This window comes from Chiloscyllium punctatum, chromosome 39 (assembly GCF_047496795.1).
Source record: "Chiloscyllium punctatum isolate Juve2018m chromosome 39, sChiPun1.3, whole genome shotgun sequence".
NCBI lineage: Eukaryota > Metazoa > Chordata > Chondrichthyes > Orectolobiformes > Hemiscylliidae > Chiloscyllium > Chiloscyllium punctatum.
The window spans coordinates 57035998-57053777 of NC_092777.1; the positions used below are offsets into that span (position 1 = coordinate 57035998).

General features: G+C 37.2%; 1 protein-coding gene across 4 annotated transcripts in view; it reads left to right on the plus strand.

Moving 5' to 3' along the window:
* The window catches only part of aspscr1 (ASPSCR1 tether for SLC2A4, UBX domain containing), a 337421-nt gene that overhangs the window by 182269 nt on the left and 137372 nt on the right, over positions 1–17780 (plus strand). For all 4 annotated transcript variants that reach the window (XM_072558780.1, XM_072558778.1, XM_072558776.1 and 1 more), the window contains one exon: positions 17283–17340. In XM_072558780.1, the coding sequence (XP_072414881.1) occupies positions 17283–17340 (58 nt within the window). The remainder of the gene's footprint in view (positions 1–17282; positions 17341–17780) is intronic.

Consider the following 17780-nt stretch of genomic DNA (forward strand, 5'->3'; position numbering starts at 1 on the left):
TGTACTGTCATTGACAGTGAAACAGAAATTGTTGAGGTAAAGAAGGCATTCACGTTGATGGCCAGTTAGTCAGATCATAATCTTTGCAATGTTAGTGAAACCACAGTGAAAGTGGCATATCCCTGTTCTGGACTTTGTAACCACCGAAACAGAATTGTCTAAAATTAAGGAATCAAACTGTGTTGGTGCTTAAGGGATTTGAGAGAGGTGGGGTGGAGAGGGATGTTATGTGTGTGGATTCTAATGCTTCTGTTTGTGATATCGCTCAGAATTTTAAAAATCAAAATATAGTCAGTGTAATCTCAATTCAGAGTCATTTTGGAATGTGAAATGCAAAGCACTGGGACCTTGAGGAATCTCATGGGTACAATAGAAAAATTGGATAATCGAGTCACCTGTAAGCTACAGGTGATGTACACTTCTTTGCACCTTATCTGGGGTATTTTTGTTTACATCTACAATGTTTGCTAAATGAAACAGTTGTAAAAGCAAAACAGTTGCAGACAGATCTTCACGTCTTTATTTGAAAGTTTTTGGAAAACAAAGCTTACAAAGCATTTTGGTACATAATCTCAACCTTATCATTAACTGCAAGGTGACTTAGTATGGTTCAGGAAATATGCAAGTGGTGCAGCAAACATTCTTGCCATGTGCTTTTCCTGGGAGAGGAAGTGCCAGTGTTCGACTGGCGTGGACAAAGTTAAAAGTCGTACTTCACCAGGTTGTTGAGATTTGACCTTTATTTTAATACGATGAAACCTTAAATTATCTCAGGGCTGTGACTTGAAAGAAATTCTGGGACTTGCATATTAATCAATCAAAACTTGCATCTATATTCCAAGTTCTAAAAGATTTAACATCAGTCTAGGTTTGTTCAATATATTGCGTCAGTTGAATGACACTTTGATCTTTTACTATAAATTCTGTGCCACTGACTACCTAATGAAGGAGCAGCACTCCAAAAGCTTATACATTCAAGTAAACCTGTTGGACTATAACCTGGTGTTGTGTGATTTTTAACCTTCTCCTGAAATGATAGGTACCAGACTACTGATTTTTGTGGTGCTAGTCCTGTCTCTTTGTGTTCAACCCTAGCGTCTTGTGAAATATAAACAACTTGCTTGGTAATGCTGCAGTTCTTTTAGTAACTGCTGAATTTAATGAAATGTGTCATAAAATGGGCCTATGAGTTTAAGTGGCCAAAGTTATTCTAATTTCTGTTGTTTTTGATCTGTCAGTTTTGGTTTGAAAATACCTAAATGTTGCATGATGTCTCAGTGGGAATATAATTGTTCCAAGCTACTTTTATTTGAATTTTTCTTTTCAAAACAACTGTCTTGTCCAATTATGACTCTAGCTTGCAAAGCAAGTGGCAAATTATGTTTTCAAGATTTCACCTTTGTACCAACTGATTAAATGGTCTTTTTCTTCAAATGTGCCAGTGGCATGATTAGTGTGGTCAAATAGAAAATATTGTCTGCTTCCTCAAGGGTTTCCATCTCTGAGCTGGGGGTTAAAGAGTGTTATTGGAGTTGAGAGAAGAATTTTTTTTGCTATATGAGATCTGCCAGAATATGGATGCTAAATGCAAGAGAAGTGTTTCATTTCCTCAATACTGGCATTTTTCCTCTCCAATATTCATGATTTTAAAATTGGATGTATTTTGCGTACTGGCATTTTGAGTAGTGCAGGGAAAAATTGAATTATTAGATTATATTTTGGGCATAAAACAAAAGTAATAACTTGGATTTAATGCTTTGGAGATGCCGGTATTGGACTGGGGTGTACAAAGTTAAAAATCACACAACACCAGATTATAGTCCAACAGGTTTAATTGGAAGCACACTAGCTTTCGGAGCGACGCTCCTTCATCAGGTGTTTGTGGAGGGCTCGATCGTAACACAGAATTTATAGCAAAAATTTGCAGTGTGATATAACTGAAATTATACATTGAAAAATTGATTCTGTTAAGCCTTTCATCTGTTAGAATGCAGTGGTAGTTTCACTTCTTTCATGTGTAAATCACAAAACCCTTTTTTTAAAGTTGCATTCTTGGGTTAGCTGTTAACAATGGTGATAGCTAGACAATATCTTCGACATAGTAAACATATTCAAACACCTTCAACATATTGACTAGCTATCACCATTATTAACAGCTAACCCAAGAATGCAACTTTTTAAAAAAAAGAGTTTTGTGATTTACACATGAAAGAAGTGAAACTATCACTGTATTCTAACAGATGAAAGGCTTAACAGACAATCAATTTTTCAATGTATAATTTCAATTACATCACACCGCAAATTTTTGCTATAAATTCTGTGTTACGATCGAGCCCTCCACAATCACCTGATGAAGGAGCGTCGCTCCGAAAGCTAGTGTGCTTCCAATTAAAACCTGTTGGACTATAACCTGGTGTTGTGTGATTTTTAACTTTGGATTTAATGCCTAAGCGTATATGATCTGAAGTTAACATTAGTTAATTGTTCTGAAATTGTTAGACAATCAGAAGTTGCTCGTTACAACTGTGACATTTGTGACATGAGTTAGCTAGTTTTGTTTTGTGTCATGGCTAAAGGAATTTGTTTAATGTATATTCAAAAGATCTGATTTTTGAATTTGAATTGCTCAAGATAGGTCAAAAGGATGATAAACATCTTAAAGAAGAACTCATCTTTGTGTCATTTTGGAAGAAATTTATGAATTGATAACACTGAAACTAAATTTCTGTCATGATTCACATTCTGCTGTTAAATGTACTGTACTTACTTTAACATTGAGTAAAGGATGATGAATAGCAAAAATGTTACAGCTTGCACCTGTTTTTTATTTCATGCATTTTGTTGAGGAAGTTTGGAATCAAAATTATTTTGACTCAAAATAATGAATTGTGCAAAGTATTAAGGATTCAAGTATCTGTGAGCTTCAAAACATTTATGGAGATCTAAAAAAAAGGCAGATAGTTTTGAAATAACCAATAAAATCAGGTTGTTGAAATGTCATATGCATTTTTGTCTTTCACCAACAAATGGGTTAATTTGGATTGAATACCAATGCTTTGATTAGATGAATGGACATGGAAATGCTGGACTGACCCCTGGTTTGCTCCTCCATATGAGGAAATGCAGTTAGCACCAGCATTTGGAAGAACTCAAATTATACCTTGAAACAGCATGTTCCAAATTCAGCAACTTGCAGCTGATATGATATTGAAATTGGTTGTGATTTGCACTCAGTTTACATTCATTTGGACAAATACACAGTTGAGACTACAATGTGGACTGTCTTTTGAAATTTATGTTTTACTTGACAACTTGGTTCTGTTGCAGTTTTAAAATTAGACAGACAGGTAGCAACTACCAAAAGGAATGAAGAACACAAAGGTGAGAGTCATGTTTGCTGTGTCCCTCCATGGTGCCAAGGTAAAGGATGTCACCAAGATGGTTATAGAATAATTTGGGGAAGAAGAGGAAGCAGCCAGTAGTTCTGGTTTATATAAGGGCTAGTAACATAGAAGGAAAAGGTTGGGATTCTCCAGTCAGTTTCAGCAACTAGGAAGAAGCTAAAGATTGGCCTTCAAAAATAAGGAATGTGTGGATTATTCCCATTGCTATGCGTGAAGAAACCTTTTTTTTTCAACAGGTGCCTACCTGAAAGGGTGCTGGAAGCAGATTCAAGAGTAACTTCCATAGAATTTAAATAATAAACTCACTGCAGAGGGTTGTCAAGGCTGGGTTGTTAAGTACATTCAGAGCTGAGATAGATTTTTTTAATCAGTTAAAGGAATCCAGGATTATGAGAATAAGGCAGAAAGTAGAGCTGAGGGTTGTCCAATCAGCTATGCTCTCATTTGATAACAGAGCAGACTCCATGGGCTGAATGGACAACATATGTTCTCACATCTTATGGGAAATAATTTACAGGGCTGTGGAGAAAGGTCAGTGGAACAGGATTACTTTGTTTCGATCTGCCAAAAAATCTGCAACAGATGTGATAGATTGCCTTCTGTGCTATATCTTTGTGTTTTGCGAATCATATTTGTCCATCACCAATGGTATCAGGAACTCCTGGGTGTAGTGATCACAATTGTTACTGCTTAGGCTATGAAAGCAAGATATAAGGATGGATGGAAATTGCTGGAAAATCTCAGTAGTTCTGGTAGCATCTGTGGAGAGAAATCAGAGTTAACGTTTTGGGTCCATGGGTCACTGGACCTGAAACGTTAACTGATTTCTCTGCACAGATGCTTCCAGAACTGCTGAGCTTTAACAGCAATTTCTGTGTTTGTCTTTCATGTACAGTATCTGCAGTTATTTTGGATTTTATAAGAATGGATGAATATGTCAGGGAAGAGTGATAGGGCTTTAGAGATCTGAACATATATTAAGAATGCATCTGTTTAACTCAGTACAGTGCTTCTGTTACCACTTGCCTTATTGACACTTTATGTGGAATTAACAGTAAATGTAAAGAGTAGACGCACTCTGTGATATAGATGGAATGTACTATAAAGGATGTAACTCATCATTGCACTGTAGATCAGATTGGTAGTAATGTGAAGAATCCCTGTAAAACCAGTGATAAAATTCTCTAATGTGGTTTTATCTTTGATTGTGGGGCAGTAAATATTATTCGATGATTTGATTTTTAGCATTTGTTCTAATTTTAACTAAATTATTGCTCCCCCTGGATGCGAGCGTAAGAGGTACAGTTAGTAAGTTTGCAGATGACACCAAAATTGGAGGTGTAGTGGACAGCGAAGAGGGTTACCTCAGATTACAATAGGATCTGGACCAGATGGGTCAATGGGCTGAGAAGTGGCAGATGGAGTTTAATTCAGGTAAATGCAAGGTGCTGCATTTTGGGAAAGCAAATCTTAGCAGGACTTATACACTTAATGGTAAGGTCCTAGGTAGTGTTGCTGAACAAAGACCTTGGAGTGCAGGGTCATAGCTCCTTGAAAGTGGAATCGCAGGTAGATAGGATAGCGAAGAAGGCAATTGGTATGCTTTCCTTTATTGGTCAGAGTATTGAGTACAGGAGTTGGGAGGTCATGTTGCAGCTGTACAGGACATTGGTTAGGCCACTGTTGAAATATTGCGTGCAATTCTGGTCTCCTTCCTTTTGGAAAGATGTTGTGAAACGTGAAAGGATTCAGAAAAGATTTACAAGGATGTTGCCAGGGTTGGAGGATCTGAGCTTCAGGGAGAGGCTGAATAGGCTGGGGCTGTTTTCCCTGGAGCGTCGGAGGCTGAGGGGTGACCTTATAGAGGTTTACAAAATTATGAGGGGCAGGATAGGATAAATAGACAAAGTCTTTTCCCTTGGGTTGGGGAGTCCAGAACTAGAGGGCATAGGTTTAGGGTGAGAGGGGAAAGATATAAAAGAGACCTAAGGGGCAACATTTTCATGCAGAGGGTGGTACGTGTATGGAATGAGCTGCCAGAGGATGTGGTGGATGCTGGTACAATTGCAACATTTAAGAGGCATTTGGATGGGTATATGAATAGGAAGGGTTTGGAGGGATATGGGCCGGGTGCTGGTAGATGGGACTAGATTGGGTTGGGATGTCTGGTTGGTGTGGACGGGTTGGACTGAAATGCCTGTTTCCATGCTGTACATCTTTATGACTCTTTGTTAAAGCTGTGAACTTTTCAATTACAAGGATAACTTTAGCTTTAAAATAAGCAGAGAATTGAAAAGAATTTTTTTCCCTGCATTTCCCTTAATGCAGCATGACCCTTTTCATGTGTTTATAAGTTTTACCATGGTAGTCAATCAATTTGTTTTCAAGATTGTAAATGAACAAAATGCAGTATGTGATCAGAATATCCAGTGCTAATGCCCACCATGTTGTGGAGACATCAAAGACATTCCACTTTTTGATGTTTTTCATTTTTTTTATTTATCCACCTTCTCTTTATGAAGAAATGCACAGCCTAATAACCATAATCAATGTAGTAGAACTGAAGTTTAAACTGTTATTTAGCTAAAAATATGATTTTAATCCATTCGTAATGTAACATGTAAGACAAGTATTTGTGTTTTTTGGTTATAGAAACATTTATGAAAAATGTATATTGCACTTAATTAGTATCTACTGTCATTTTAAGATTCTTTAATTTGTAGTTTTTTTCTATAACATTGATCTGTACTTCATTTCCTTCAGATACCTGATACTGTTTAAGCCTTCACAAATGTATCTGCTTTTAATTATACTCAATTTGTCAAGTGTGAGAGTAGACAAACTGGTGACTTTCTTTCTACCTACGAGCTCTGCTTCCCTCTTCAAAGTGCAGTTAAAAGTGTTCAGCTTAGTCTGATTGAATTATTCTTTGAATTTTCTTTAACAAAGTTGCAAGAACCTTAAAACAATGGAATGCCATAACCTGTCATTTAAAAGACAGAGTGAATGAAATCTGCTGTTCAGTATCAAGCAGCTATCCTTTATAACATATCCAAATTTTTTAGAGTTTGTTTCTCGAGTAAGAAGGATGCACAAGTGCTTCAGATCTGAATGATAACCAAAGCTTGTTAGATGAGGGGGAGAAATCTTAGGAATTGTGTGGCCATAACTGGACAAATTTTTCTGTTGAGGCAAAATATTGATTAATTATATCACATTAGGATCAATGTTTGTTTAATCCTATTTTTATTTGACTTTGTTTAACATGAATAGTTATGAGAAAACTATTCAAATAGCTTCACCTTTCTGCGTTTATGGAGCAGTCTGAAACATTAAATGAAATGTAGGACAGTATATGTTTGGGTAATAAATTAAATTGTGAAAGTTAGCTGTTAAAAATTAACCAGTGTTGAATACTTTGTGGAAAAGATGATCAGCCTATTTCCTAATGTAATCATTTTATCTACCTGCACACTTTTTAAATTTCCTTGTGCAATACAAACATCACAATGTTTACTTCGTCTTCATGTTTCTGATGTAGCTCTTTATTGAGTACACTTGGAATTATTCACTTGCTGCTGAATTCCTCATCGCCTCCATTCTATGTTGGCATCTACCCTTGAGCACACAGATTCTATTGAATATACCTTAGCTAACATTACTTGCTTTAGCAAACTCTTTAATGTCCTTACGGTCCATTATCTTTTATAAGCTGAACTTTTCTATCATTCTATTGTTGCACCTCTCCCACTGAGCATAATTCAGTAGCCAATTTCTTCATGAGACAAATGTACTTCATGAAAAAAAACTTGAAAAATTAATCTTTTCTTTTAAAAAAAAGCAATCAAGTGGAATTTAATGCAGGACCTGATAGATAATGCTATAAATGTCATGGGCTTGATTGTATATAATACTGTTCTAGTTTGTCATAAGACTTGTCAAAATAGGGTTGGTTTCCGTAAGCTTGAATTTTTTTTTGCTCTTAAATTGCAAAAGTTGTGATCAGTTTCTAGCTGGTACAGTTTTTTTTTATCAATTGATCACCTTACTGGCAGAGGTGGATGCACCTTGTTAGAATTGTTCAGATTGCTTTCTATCTCCAATAAGTGAAAAGAAATTTCACTTCAGACTTTCTTAATCTGTAGTATTTTAGTTTTGCACATTTGAATGGAACATATGAGCTTTCAAAATGATATTTTTGCCCTCAGTTATGCTAAAAGATTTGAAAGTCTACATTGAGTAGCTGAGTTAGTGAGTAGGTAGCTCGCTGAGCTGTAGGTTTGATATCCAGATGTTTCATTTCCTGGCTAGGTAACATCAGTGACGACCACCAAGTGAAGCGAAGCTGTTGTCTCCTGCTTTCTATTTATATCTTACTCCTGGATGGGGTTCCTGGGGTTTGTGGTGATGTCATTTCCTGTTCGTTTTCTGAGGGGTTAATAGATGGCATCCAGATCAATGTGCTTGTTTATGGCGTTGTGGTTGGAGTGCCAGGCCTCTAGGAATTCTCTGGCATGTCTTTGCTTGGCCTGTCCCAGGATAGATGTGTTGTTCCAGTCGAAATGGTGGGTTTTTTTCATCCGTGTGTAGGGCTACAAGGGAGAGAGGGTCGTGTCTTTTTCCAACGAGCCACCATACACTGCAGCACAGACGAACTTCGGAAAACAGAGGAGAACCACCTATACAATGTATTCAAGAAGAACGGATACTCAAAAAAATAGTGTGCAGATTCCTCAAGAACAAACCACGACAAGCAGACCAAACACAGCCAGAAACCCTAACCACATACATCAAAGAAGTTTCAGAAATGACAGTCAGACTACTTAGACCCCTCGGAATCCTAGTAGCACACAAACCCACCAACACTCTCTCAAACAAAAACTAACAAACTTAAAAGACCCAGTACAACCCATGGACAAAACCAATGTCATCTACAAAATTCCATGCAAGGACTGCCACAAACACTACGTAGGACACACAGGAAGAAAGTTAGCCACTAGGATACACTAACACCAGCTAGCCACAAAAAGACACAACCCTCTCTCCCTCATAGCCCTACATACGGATGAAAAAAACCACCATTTCGACTGGAACAACAATCTATCCTGGGACAGGCCAAGCAAAGACATGCCAGAGAATTCCTAGAGGCCTGGCACTCCAACCACAACGCCATAAACAAACACACAGATCTAGATGCCATCTATCAACCCCTCAGAAAACGAACAGGAAATGACATCACCACAAACCCCAGGAACCCCATCCAGGAGAAAGATATAAATAGAAAGCAGGTGACAACAGCTTCACTTCACTTGGAGGTCGCCACTGATGATGTTACCTAACCAGGTAATGAAACGTCTGGATATCAAACCTACAGCTCAGTGAGCAAACCTCAACCTGAGCTCCAAACCTTGCAGCTGAGTTAGTTTTGAGCACACACAAGACTGCATAATTTTTATGTAGCAGAACACAAGCATTTTATCATGAATTAGTTATTTTCTTTGATCTCTGTTTATGATAATATGTAGCACATGGGAAGTTCCATTGAATCACAATATATTTCGTGTGTAGAAATCTAGTTCTGTACTTTCTCTGTGCTTCATAAGTTTTCAATCTACTTCATTGAAAGCTGCCAGTCACAAACTTAATCTGCTTATGTTAAACCTGATGCGATTCTTGGCATATTAATTTATTATGAGTTGTGAGCTGTAATATCCTGGATATTTTGTTGGCACTGACTTTTTAAAAATTCCATTTGGGACCCTGATTGCCAGATAAATGAGTAGACTTTCATCTTGTGTAGCATTTGTGAAAAACTAAACACTGCAAATCACTTTTGAATCCACTACATCATCTTATGCTTACCATCCTAAACTTCAAAAAGAAACTTGTTTTCAAGTCAAACTTGCTATTTTAGTATTAATATTTTGTATGTAAATAGAAGTAAGCCAATTACTGACTATTAGTCACTAAGCTGATAGTTTAATATGTTTTCGATCCTGCTAGATGAATATTACTATTGTCAACACTATGGTTCAAATGATTTTCAGTACGGTATAGTAATTACAAAATGCTTTTAATGGAGTTAAACATTCTAAAGCATTCCGCAGAGAGTTCTTCAAAGTTTGATATTAAGCTTTGTGAAGTGTTAGGACAGATGGCCAAAACTTTAGACAAAGAAGTGTGTTTTAAGGATTGCCTTTCAAAAGGGAGAGTGATTATGAACAGCGGGGGGGTCAAGGGAAGATATTCCAAAGTTAGGGGGCTGATAACTGAAGATATCACTACCAGTGGCAGGACATCTAAATATGATGTGCAATGTACCAGAATTAAGAGTATAAAGATTTCTGAAGGTTATAGGGAAAGAAGAGTTTTGAATTAGGGTGGGGGAGACTGTGAAGAGATTTGAACTTGAGGATGAAAGTTTAAAATTGCAGTGTGACTGGGCCAGGAGCCCGTATAGGTCAGAGAATACGTAGTGAGTGAATGAGACTTGTTTCGCATTTTAATCAGAGATTTGGATAAACTAAAGTTTGCACAGGGTTTGCAGTGGACAGTAGCCAGGCAAACATGGAAATAGTCAAACTGATAATCATTAATGGTATTACTGAGCTTTTTCAGCAAGTGAGCTGATGCAAGGACAGAGTTATGGATGTACAAGTGGCAACTTTGGATGTTGGAGTGAATATTTTAGAAGCTTACTTTTGAGGTTGAGCAGGATGCCAAGGTTCGCAGACAGTTCGAATCATTTTCAGGCAGAAGCCAGGATGAAGATTGCTTGGGAGTAGAGCTTGAAACTAGGATGACAGTCTTTCACCATATAAAATGGCTACAGCTGCTCACAAAATGGCAGTTAGAGAAGAATGAATTAGGTTTTGTTAAATTTACTTCCAGCTACATTAAAGCCTCATGGTCTCTAACACTTGAAGTTTATGGCTGCCACAATTTTTGTTGTTGACACTTGATAATCTGTTTTCTTGAGTAAATATTGAACTGTGACCAATTTGTCACCAAAACTCTTACGCAGAAAATTCACCAAGTTATGCAAATCTTTTTTGGATCTGTATCTGCTGAACTTAGAGAATTAAATTCCAAGTGTAGTAGAATGATATTGACATGCTGAGGTGTGGACAATACCGCATCTGTGTCTGTGCATTTCCTGATGTAATCCACCAACTCAGTTGAGATTGTGTAGCTGCAGTTTCGGTAAAGTATAACCCAAGATTTTTGCTGAATTGCAATACAGAGTAGAAGGAAGTTTAACTTGGCAGAGATTCTAGAAGAATACCTTGTTTGTCAGTTTTACTTTGAGTAATGAGTAGGTGCTTAATTGGTTATTTACTAAGTTAAGATGGTAGAATGCAAAATTAGGTGGAGGAAGTTGGAAATGTGATGGTGGACTTGGAAGAAATAAAACTGTGGTGAGTAAATGCAAGATGATTTCTCAGAGACTGGAAAGTCGAGTGGGACAGGCTTCAAAGCTGGATTGTTTTAGTATCCAAACCAGGTGGAAGATATTAAACTTTGAAGCTCAGGCATTGCTATGCCCCATGTTTAAAGCACTAGTATTGTGTGAGAAGAATCTTTATAGTTCATGTGTGTTTAATTAAGCATTCCAGTAAGGAAGCATTTGTTTTGTTTGATTTATTCTCTACAAAATCCCTGGGAACAGAATAATTTAGTTTTGTTAGCTGAAATGGAGATTTTTGAGCTAATGAATGAATGTATTCTCAAAATTCAGGTTAAGCATTTCTGTAGAGAGAGAAAAACAATGTTTCACATGCATCATCTTTCATTGGATCCCTTGCTTGGCCGATTTTGGTTCAGTCATATTAAGATTACAGTAAGATTAACAGTGTGACCATCTCTCTGTTGGGTAGATTTTAGTGGCACTAACAGAGTTTGCTGTCTAATTACTGTATATACCCAAGTAAACGTTAATCTTGTGTAAAAGTCGACCCCTTATTTTTGGCCAAAAGGTCTTGTATTTTCCATATATCTCGTGTAAAATTAGGCCCTACTATATTGCATTATAAACCTCTTGCAAAGGAAACTGCATTTCCCATTAACCCACTTAAACAAAATCGCATATATTCATTCATACCGGTAACTCTACTCATCGCTCTTTGTTTACTATATTGCGTCTCCATTCATTCATTCATAACACTACTTAGCCCACTTCATTTACTGCAGCACATTTTGATTCATTCATTCATTCAGTCCGGTACTAAGTCTGTCGGTATTTATGACACTTTGTTCACTATACATCTAAAAGTTAATATCATTAAAAAGTTAATCATTTTAATTGTGCCATTATATCTGAATAAAAGTGAGATATATTAGCTACGTAATTTTAATTATTTGATAAATCTGTGAATGTTGTTGAGGTTCATTACATACGAGAGTAAATGGGAGGGAAATGGAAGAATTTGGCGGTAAGGTTCAAGACGCTTACACATTCAGAATTTAAGGAATGTTTCACTTTAAGTGAGTCATTATACCAGGCCATGATGATGACGAACAGTGTGATTTTGCAGGATTCCAGTGAATCTTTGACATGTTAGATTTTCATACCAGTGTGTATAAATAAAATTTACTACCAGAAATTCATTCTTGTTTCTCTTGCTTTTATCCGGTAATTACCTTTACTGTAATTCTTTGTGCTTTTCTTCTTTACCTGGATTAGTTGAGCGATCAAGTCAACTTCTGCTAATAATATGGTATTTTGAACTGCAGCGTGAATTTCACCCCCTTTAAACTAGTGCCCGTGTAGTAGTCAACCCTACAAATTGAGCGCTTCAATATAATCTAAACAATTCAACATTTACACATTATTCAGAAGGTTCAAGCCTGCTTGTCGTTTTTGTCTGCAGTTGATGTAGCAACCATTTTTGTGTTGTAAATGCAAGTTTGCTTCCACTTTCAAGATCTTGTGTGGAAGTTGATGAACGTCAGAGAATCTCTCGGAATAACGAGTAGTAATTTTTTACATTCACTCAAGTAAGCAGTTAAGGCCTCCACTTAAAAACTTGACAGTGCACTGAAATGGCAACCCAGGTTATCTATTCAAATTCTGAAGTGGGGCATGACCTCCTGCATTACCGCTGATACCTAATTAGTAGATTTTATTAATATTTCGTTCTGCGAAATGTTTTGTGGCTTAGGTCTGAATTTTCTGTGGCAGAGAAATATTGCTCATCATAAACCATGTTAACACATTTGATAAGAGCTTTAGTTCACTTTTGAGCAGAAATATGTTGACATGATCAACCTATTACCATATGAATTTTTAATGCAGTATGCTATTGTGCAGCCCTACATTGTATTGACTTGGAAGTGCTGGTGTTGGATTGGGGTGGATGAAGTTAAAAATCACAACACTAGGTTATAGTCCCAACAGGTTCATTTGGAAGCACTAGCTTTCGGAGTGCCACTCCTTCATCAGATGGCTGTGGAGGTTAAATCATGCTCATAGACTTTATAGCCAAAGGAGTCCGGGGTCCAGTGTCATAGTAAACAATCTTAGATTAAAACTTTCACCTTTATAATGGGATATGCTGGTTTCTGTTCTTTGACATGTAAATCCCATATCTACTTTTAAATTACATTCTCAAGATAGCTCAGCTTTTTAAACAATAGGTGTGAAGTCTGTCTGTGTTCCAATGTCAGACTGACAAATTCACCCCAAACTCACCCTCTCTCACATACCCCATCTCTCTCTCTCTCTCTCTCTCTCTCTCTCTCTCTCTCTCTCTCTCTCTCTCTCTCCCCCTCTCACTCACTCTTTCTCTTTTTCTCCCTCTCTTTCTTCTTTCTCTCTCTCTCTCTCTCTCTCTCTCAACCAAGCATACGCACACACATATGTACTGGTGTTGTGTGATTTTCTACTTTGTACTAGAGGGGAAAGACTCATGAATTTGCAAGTTTTTTGCTATTGTTGTAGATCATTGGTGTTCAAAGCAAAAATCATTTGCAAAGTAATTACTGAACAGTTGACTGTAGCGTAAGTTTGAAACAGCAACAAGAATATTGACTTACATTAGGATTGTTCTAAAGTTCAAATTATTCAAAAATGTATACATTTGTGTTTTTTTATTATATAGCAAATATATTCAAAATTGGGTATTTATAACATTCTATCCTTTGCCTGCAGTTTTCCTGTTTATATAGGAACTTGTGAAGATTCCAATATTTGTACAGGTGAAATGAATGTTTTCAAAATTGACTCTGAGATTGTAGTATTTATATAATTTATTTTGACACATTGTTAGGTGCTGTTGCAGAATGTGTCATGTTTCAGGTTGTTTGATCTTGTGTGCATGTTGGTTAATAAGTTGCTGCAGCACTGTATGACACCTTTTTTTTTGGCTTGCTCAAAGGTTTAATGAAACTCTTCTGAAATAATCTATTCCCAAATGCACAGGGCTGTCCATTTGAAGGTGTAGTACTGTTTGTCAAATTAACTCCATACTATATATTTTCATTCAAAGGGAGGGAAATTTAAATTGATTTAATTTTACATTTTATTGTATGTTTTTTCCTTTTATTAAAAAGAAAGCTCACCATAAATTGAATTTTAGTTTCTGGTAATCAAAAGTTTTGATGATTAATTCTGCATGCTGACAAGGCAGTATGTTGGGATTAATCCTTTTGCGACGCCTTGAAGTTAAGATAGGTGACCAGACACAAAGATTGCTCCTGTTTTCCTTTGACACAGAATATTTTAGTTTGTATGTCAAATGGTGTGTCAGAACAACATGTCCCCGTTATGATGGCTTCTATGCTTTCTTAGTAAAGGAGCTATATGCATTTTTCTTTATTCACTCATGAGATGTGGGCATCTCTGGCTGCGCCAGCACTTTATTGCCTGTCCTTAGTTGCCCTTGAGAAAGTGGTGACGAGCTGCCTTCTTGAACTGTTGCAGCCCACGTGCTGTAGGTAGTACCACAATGCCATTAGGAAGGGAATTTCTGGACATTGACCAAGGACACTGAATGGTGATGCATTTCTAACTCAGGATAGTAAGTGGCTTGGAGGGGGACCTCTGTATGTGCTGTTCCCATATATTTGCTGCTCTTGACATTGGAAGGAGCTGTCGAAAGATCTATGGAAAGTTTCTGGAGTGCATCTTGTAGATAGTAAACACTGCTGTTACTGAGCTTTGTCGTTGAGGGGCTCAATGTCACCACATCCACAAACAATCATGTGGTCTGCTGCATCCTGAATGGTGTCAGGTTTCTTGTTGTTGGAGCTGCACATAGAGAGTATTCATTACAATCGTGCATTGTGTCTTGTTGATGGTGGACAAGCCTTTGGGGTTGCTGGGGGTTGGGGGAGGGTGTGTGGTGCTCAGTGGCTCTGGCACCATCTCTGAAGAAAAATCAGATCGAGTTTAGTGACCCTTCCTCTGATTTTTCTTCACAGATGCTGCCGGACCTGCTGGGCTTTTCCAGCGACTTCTGTTTTTGATCCATGTTATTCCAATCATCTGGTTTGTCTCCAGTACCACCTTATTTTTAATTTTTTGTAATTATCTTCTTGCCTCATTTAACTGGATTTATAGGTCATCCCTTCGCTTGTTATTCAGCTGTTGATACTTTACTCACACACCGTCTAACACCCTTGATCACTTGCAGGGACTTATTATTTGACACTCCACATACACCATTTGTGTGATCTTTTGACCTAACCGCCCATAAATTCTGTGTTCTGGGTGCTTCCCTCTCTCTCTCTCTCTCTCTACACCTGATGAAGGCCTACTCTCCAAAAGGCTGTAATTTCAAATAAACCTGTTAGATTATAACTTGGTGTCGTGATTTCTGACATTTTTGAGATTCATCCACAAGGATCCCTGAATCACTTTGGTGCAGGTTTCTGCAGTTTTCTCCCACTTAGACATTTTTGTTCCCTTTAGTCTTCCTGCCAAAATACAAACAGTACCATTCCTATATTATTTCATCTGCCAAATTTCTGTCCACTCACTTAATCTGTCTATATCACTCTGTAGACTCTGACATCCCATTGACCTGCATTCGCACCCATTTTTGTGTCATCTGCAAACTTGGTGATAGTACGCTCACTTTCCTCATCCAAATTGTTAGTATGACCCTGTACATTATAAATAATTGTGGCCCGAGCATTGATCCCTGTGCACTCCTCTAGTTGCAGATTGCCATCTGAAATTTCCCCCTTTATCCCAATTCTCTGCCTTAGAGTCATAGTCATATAGTACATATACAAACCCGTTAGCTGATCAGGTTTCCAAAAATAAAATGGTACTGTTTGCCTGCGTTTGGCCCATATCCTTCTCAACCTTTCCTATCTATGTTTCTATTAAATGTCCCCATCTCCTACTTCCTCTGACAGCTAGTTCCATACATGCACTAACCTCTGAGTGAAAAAGATTCCCCTCAGGTCCCTTTTAAATATTTCCCATCTCACCTTAACCCCTTGCCTTCCAGTTTTTAACAACTCTATCCTGGGGAAAAAACCTTGACTATTCACCTTATTTATGCCCCTCATGATTTTCTGAACCTCTATAAGGTCACACCATAGCCTCTTATGCTCCAGGGAAAAATGTTCCAGCCTATGCAACTGTATGGTCTGGTAGGACTATGGTGACTTGACTTAGTCTTTTGTGAACAGTGTTAAAGACTGCAGAAGACAAAATTAAATAATGTACCATAGTGATAAGAATGTCATCCCTGACTTTATCTGGGTGTGGTTGAGAGGTGGAAAACTAATTGGAGGAATTAAACCATCAAATCTTGGGACAATAACATGCCCATGTACACTCAAGGAGATTAAAGGTTGTTCACAAAATCAAAACATAGGTATGGGTTATCGATTACTGGTTCTCTGCTCATGCTAATATTCTGTCCCTCACAGCACGGGCTCTTATCGAGTAGCTTTATGTGTGGTTTCTTATTGAACACGTTTTGGAAATCCAAATATATTACATTTACTGATTCCCCATTATTCTACTTGTTACACCCTCCGTGAATTCATATAAATTTGTCAGGCATGATTTCCCCTTAATCACTTTAAACTGGTAACAATAATTAGTATAAACAATCAGAAACAGGAACTCTTTTAAGTGTTGCAATTTTTACAAAAAATTAAGTATATTTAGATGCAGAACATATATTTTCTGGGAGCATTTTCTCAAATTTATTCATAAGACAGATTTTTTACATTCTCACCTCTGCAGGATGCACAGTATTCTGATTTGGGTTATCTAAACTCTTCAATTTTAAAAAACTTAAAAACAGCGTACTTTGTATCAAGTGAAGCTGGCTTATGGGCTAAACCCAATCAAAATCTATTACTTGAGAAATGATCATTAACTGTAATTTACATAGTCAAGAATGAGTGACTCGTGACCACTGTAAGAGTAACTAATTAAATCCCAGGCATTTTAAAATGATTTAACTTTCCTTATCTATATTACAAAAATTTTCTTTCATAACACTCAAGATTGAACATTCTTTGTAATTTTCTGATGCAACTTCAGGTCCAGTCATTTTCTAGTCAGTACGGTGCGTCATACCATGGAGTGCAGCCTCTGTATTTACTGTCAACACCTTTTGGGTTGTAGCAGATGGGTAAGCATCTGGAGTGTGCCTTGAGTATGGAGATGTTGACAGCTGTTTATAGTTAAATGGTAGCAGTTGCAACTGGGTTACTCAAGGTATTTCTTCGTGGATCAAATTAAAATCTGTATGGTATTGACCTCTGAAGAAAGCAGTCAAAAACTGAACAGTTCATGATATTTTTATTGCCCTTACTTAACATTTTGATCATGTGTCCCCTGCTACCTAGGTGATAAATATTTTTGCTCTGTACAAGATCAAATGTTGACAGTTTTTCCTGTTTTGCTAGGATTTCTGAAGAACAGCTGTTGGAAGCTTTTCCAGTCTGTGTTTATATGAGAGATGAGGTAAGTTTAAAAAAAAATTCCCGTTATGTTTTCTTCAAAGATTTTTATGAATAGATGCTGTTGCAGCAGATTACCATCATGCCCTAAAGTATTAAGTGATTTATTTTGTGCATCTAGACCCTTTCTTTATAACTGGGCCCAATTGTGACACACAACAAATTCCTATCCTGTGCACTATCAACAATTGTAATTTTCTTGATGGAAAAAGCTGGAAATGTAACCTGTGATTGTAGACAAAAGAATTTATTAATATATCCATTATATTTTGGAACTCATGGTACTCTAGTGTCTGTAAATCCTAGGATTCATATTTTGGAATGTATTAACCTAATTTGGCAGCCATAGAGCTGCCATTCTATTTGAAAGTCAAATTAGCTGGGACGTTGCATACAGATGAACAGTTGGACTGAAATTCTTTCTGAATATTCATTTATCAAAAA